The sequence below is a fragment of the Pygoscelis adeliae genome, unplaced genomic scaffold, assembly GCF_000699105.1.
Source record: "Pygoscelis adeliae isolate BGI_AS28 unplaced genomic scaffold, ASM69910v1 Scaffold127, whole genome shotgun sequence".
Lineage (NCBI taxonomy): Eukaryota > Metazoa > Chordata > Aves > Sphenisciformes > Spheniscidae > Pygoscelis > Pygoscelis adeliae.
Window position 1 is genome coordinate 5,686,456 of NW_008825208.1, and position 5,029 is coordinate 5,691,484.

At 42.4% G+C, this 5,029-nt stretch overlaps 1 protein-coding gene across 1 annotated transcript in view; it reads left to right on the forward strand.

Annotated features, from left to right (window-relative positions):
- Positions 1 to 5,029, forward strand: part of SVEP1 (sushi, von Willebrand factor type A, EGF and pentraxin domain containing 1) — a 186,549-nt gene that overhangs the window by 93,644 nt on the left and 87,876 nt on the right. Inside the window, exons 4-5 of the mRNA XM_009328996.1 lie at positions 3,498 to 3,656; positions 3,903 to 4,082. Coding sequence (XP_009327271.1) covers positions 3,498 to 3,656; positions 3,903 to 4,082 — 339 coding nt within the window. The remainder of the gene's footprint in view (positions 1 to 3,497; positions 3,657 to 3,902; positions 4,083 to 5,029) is intronic.

The following is a 5,029-nucleotide window of genomic DNA, read 5'->3' on the forward strand; positions in this document are numbered from 1 at the left end:
TGCCTTGTGAGCGCCCTCAAGATGAACCGCTCCATGATCTTCCCCGGCACCGAGGTCAGGCTGACAGGCCTGTAGTTCCCCGGATCCTCCTTCCGGCCCTTCTTGTAGATGGGCGTCACATTGGCCAGCCTCCAGTCGTCCGGGACCTCTCCCGTTAACCAGGACTGCTGATAGATGATGGAGAGCGGCTTGGCGACCTCCTCCGCCAGCTCTCTCAGCACTCTCGGATGGATCCCATCCGGCCCCATAGACTTGTGAGTGTCCAGATGGCGTAGCAGGTCGTTGACTGCTTCCTCTTGGATCATGGGGGGTTCATCCTGCTCGCCATCCCTGTCTTCCAGCTCAGGGGGCCGAGTACCCTGAGGATAACCGGTCTGACTGTTAAAGACTGAGGCAAAGAAGGCATTAAGTACCTCAGCCTTTTTCTCATCCTCGGCGACAATGTTCCCCCCCAACATCCAAAGTTCTCTCTTGCCTCTGAATGCATCGCTGTGTGTAGACTTGGGCCATGCTGTAGTGCTGTCTGGAGCAGGAGGGGATGGGTCTGCAGACTAGGCAAGCCCAGCCTACAGCAGATGGCCAAAGCTCTGCTCCTCCACAGCTGATTTTGGATAGTTTTAGCCTAAGCTGGGGCCAGACTAACCTCTACGGCTGTGATGGAAGCGCAGAGAGGTCAGCGTGCTTATGCTCCATTCTTAAACGTCTCTTGGTATCACAGGGTAGACTGTGTGGTCTCACACACTTGGAAATAGCTCTGTAACCAAGTGTTACCTTGTGAAAATTGTGAATGTAGCTTGCATGGAGTTTTGTAGCTGAATACATCAAGGGGAGATGCAGGGTCAATGAGCAGTTCAGGGACTCAGGCTTGGAGAAAATTCTACATAAAAAGCCAAGATAGAATGTAGTTCAACTTTCTAGAAAGGCAGTGGAAAGCATTTGAAGCATAGAAAAAGAATCAGGACATGTGAGGAAATTTGTCTTTCCCAACAGAGACATTAATAACCATTTTAACAGTATGATTTACCTCCTGCTGCTTCACTGGAAAGAGCAAACTGTAAGTGTAATTTCAGAATGAACCATTTTTTTCAAAGCCAGGTTGATTCAAAGGCCTAAGCAAATTACTGGGTTTGTTGTTGAAAATGCTCACATCATAGAATTGGTGATTATTTTTATCCCATAGTTCTCAAAACAGAAACAGAAAATAGCTGCTGCTTCTTCATCTACGGTGAGGTTGCAAGAAAGAGAAACATTAGGTTGGGGTGTTGTTTTGTTGTTTTTTTCAATGAAACACTTCTTTAGATGTCATTTTATATGCCACACATTAATTTACTTGCGCTGGCACATGGAGGGCAACTTTGTCATACAGCAAGTCCCCTGTGATGCTTAACTTGCACTCTTTCTGTATCCTTTTGAACGTACTTCATCACTTTCTGCTGGATACCAATTAGTTTTGACAAGGATGCACAGAGACTTCCACAAAGTGCCAGAGGGCAGTATTTCAGAGATTTTCAAGTAATACCTCTGATGCTTCGCCAGTTTGGAGGTGATCATCTGAAGCATGAGAGAATATTTCGGCAAGATCTAATGTCCAAGGAGGGGATTTCTGCACAGAAGAGAGGAAAGAAGCAGTAACAGTCCAAGAGGAATGTCTTGGATGGGAAGAGCAAGTGAACTATAGGAAAGGGATTTTTTTGCAAATGCTTTTCCAAAAGTCCCAAAACAAAACCAAAAAATTCCTGGCTCTAATTCTGATTGGATTTTTCTGCCCTTTTTCCTTCCTGAAATGCTTTGATTTGCACTTACATCCTTTACTGATTAGGTATTTGCATTGTCTTTTTAAAAGTGTGTTTAAAAAACAGATTTGTGAAGCCAATTTACAGCACCCAAAATCACCTCTTAACTGCTAGCTACTCAGTTGCTTTCTTCAAAATAAAACTGTGAATTCTTCTGAAAAGGAAACAAATATTATCTCTGGAAGCTATTCAAAAGACCATGCTCCTTCTGGAAAGAAGCGCTAACTGTTCATATGGGTTGATTTTTTAAGGTGTAATCCATAAAATTTGGCTTATGAAAGTCAATTCTCCCGTGACAGATGAGGAAAAAGGAGACTGGGGTTTCTTTTGGTTGTTTTGTTTTTTTTTTTTTTTCCAGTTGCCTAGAAATCAGGAAGTTGCTTTCATTAATTAAAGACAAGAGTCAGAGTATCTTGGTACCCAACTCACAGAACAAACAGAGCTGGTCCGATATCTACCAAAGAAAAGAGACTGATGCTGCCAGAATCTCTGAACTCCAGGAAATATACCTCAATAGGAAAGATTTGCTCCAGAAGCAGAGCACACCTGACTATGTAAGGAGGAAGGCACTTGAGGGCGTTTATGGTTGTACAGTTCTTTATACCATCCAGAGCTACATCAGATAGTACAAAGTGACTGTACTGAGGGGAGGAAATGAGAGGCTGAGTTGCAGTCTGCAAGAGAAAGTGTGGCCATTAGGAAAATTTGTAGACAGTGAAATTAATGAAATGAGAGCTTTTTTGGCTGGGTTTCAATGTTATTATTACATAACCTTCTCAAAAAATTTCCCGAACTTTACATCAGGAGGTATGTTTTTCAGTGCAAATGTCTTTGAGTTCTGTTTCAAGTGGTAATCTGATCAATCAATACTTCACTTTATCAGCACCTGTTGAGTCATCACTCCCCTGTTTCTCACATCATCCTGTGAAATAAATAAGGATAATTATGGTGGTTTCCTGAAGAATAGAATTCAAGGCAGAGAGAGATAAAACTCAGACTTATCCAACCAATCTGAAGTTCTCAGATGAGAGGTGCCTTTTTCCTATGTGTTTTCCCTGCCTCTGAGGATATCTCCTGAATCTCTTTAAGGCTTGTGCATGTAGATGCACAGAGTTAAAAATGTTGTGGGATGTAAATGAGTGCAAAAGCTTCAGGGAGCAGTGGCTTTGATTAATTGCTTCATTGTTTGTGGTTCATGCATTTTAGCAAGTATAGTATGTAGATAATATATAATCATAATGTGTAAATCAAGGGCAGGGGTTTTTGCTAGCTTGTGTTAGCTTGTTACTAAGAATTTGTATGCATTAAACTTCAGTGTAGTTTTGAACGGCAAGGATTTTGTCTGAATGAATTTTTTACACCTCTAAATCAAGAATGTCTTTGTGAGGTCAGCACAGGTTTTATCAGTGAAAATCTGGTGTATCTTCTGGGACTGGGCTTCTTTTCAAGATTAATCATGGACTTAATATCAGCCCCCAGGCAGTCACTGGAGAGACCTCCACCAAGTTTGGTGGGCTTTAGTTCACCCCTGTAAGAACTCTACAGCACTTTAAGTGGAGAATGCTCCTACCCTAAGTGACACTGGATGTATGAGGTAAAAAAAAAAAATGTAAAAAAGTAAAGCAACACACCTGAAAAATTATGCTAGCTGTGAAAGGTGGATATCCTGAACTCTTTTCTGTCATGTTTTCTTTTGCTCAACAGCTTGTCCACCAGGAACATACAAGCCTGAAGGTTCACCAGGTGGAATCAGCACTTGCACCTCATGTCCTGATGAGAATCATACTTCTCCACCAGGAAGTACCTCCGTTGAAGATTGTACATGCCGGGAGGGATATCGTGCTGTAGGACAAACCTGTGAAGGTAAGTGTTTCCATCCAGGAACAGAATACCCCTGGAATGCACAATGCAGTGCTGGGACAATTTTGTTATCTGTGTTTGCGCTGTGAAGGACATGTCAAATTGCATGAAAGATTTTCTGTGTCATTCCAAAACAACAAAATCACCAAGGTGCAAGTCAAGTTGGAAATGAAAAATAACGTTTTCCTTCAGTAGCCTGTTGCACTCCAGCTAGCATCATAACTCTGTTGTGGTTGTTTAATTATTTAGTTGTTCACTGCCCTGAACTGAAGCCCCCTGAAAATGGTTACTTTGTCCAGAATGTCTGCAACAATTACTTTAATGCTGCCTGCGGGATCCGATGCAAAGCAGGATTTGATCTCGTGGGAAGCAGCATCCGGCTTTGTCAGCCAAATGGCCAATGGTCTGGATCAGAAGCTACTTGCAGAGGTATGGATGTCATGTGTTTGAAAAGTCTTTTTCTGTTGGATTAGTTTGTTCTTAACAGTAGTTTTCTCTGCTCACTACATAGTTGGACATGCAGATCTGATCCTTTTAGCTCTTGGGTGAAAGAATGTTCCAAAGGTAAACTCCCACTCCAATCAGTCCGTTTCCCTCCTTCCTAAAATAGAAGGAGGACATCTACAATAGACAATGCAGAGCAGTGTTTACTAGGCAGATAGTCTTTTGCAAAGTGAATCTACACTCTCCTTCCTTAAACCTCTCTCCACCTAATTTCTATGAATTTTGTATCTACGTTATGTAAATCCAGCAAACCTACGAAGTAGTCGAATATATAACAAGACCTTGCCACATGAGTGTGTTAGACTATCCACCAGACTCCTGGCATAAATGGGCATTGGCATTGGGAGACATTAACCATGGAAGAATTCCATTTTGCTTTCTTACAGTTCGTTCTTATGAAAAATAGGAAAGCTTGGGCCTTGAGCATAGTCTTCAGAAGAATTTTGAGTGGAGTTTCACTAGGGAACAACTGGCAGTATCCTAGAAGTTGACTGTAAGAGAATGTGAGCTGGAAAGGAAATAAACAGAAGGTGTGAAAGGGAGGAGACATGGGAAAGAGCATCCTGAAAAACATTATCCCAGGAGCTCTTACAAGTACATAGGAACACAGTTTTGCTTTGTTATCACTTGTCTCTGCCTGTGGTTGGGTTCTTGATGATTTAGAAGGGGAGCTGCATCCCCAGGTAGTCCTGTCTGGTATGTCTTCCAAGGAGGGCCTGAAAAAACAGGTAGCAGCCCTCATCTCTTCAACAGCCACAGGTTGTAGTTCAACATCTTTAACTTGAGTTGGATGCACTTGACTTTAGTATGCTGCACTGGAAGCTAGTAAATAAGAAGTCATCAGCTCCTTCTGTAACTCTTGCCCTGGCCTT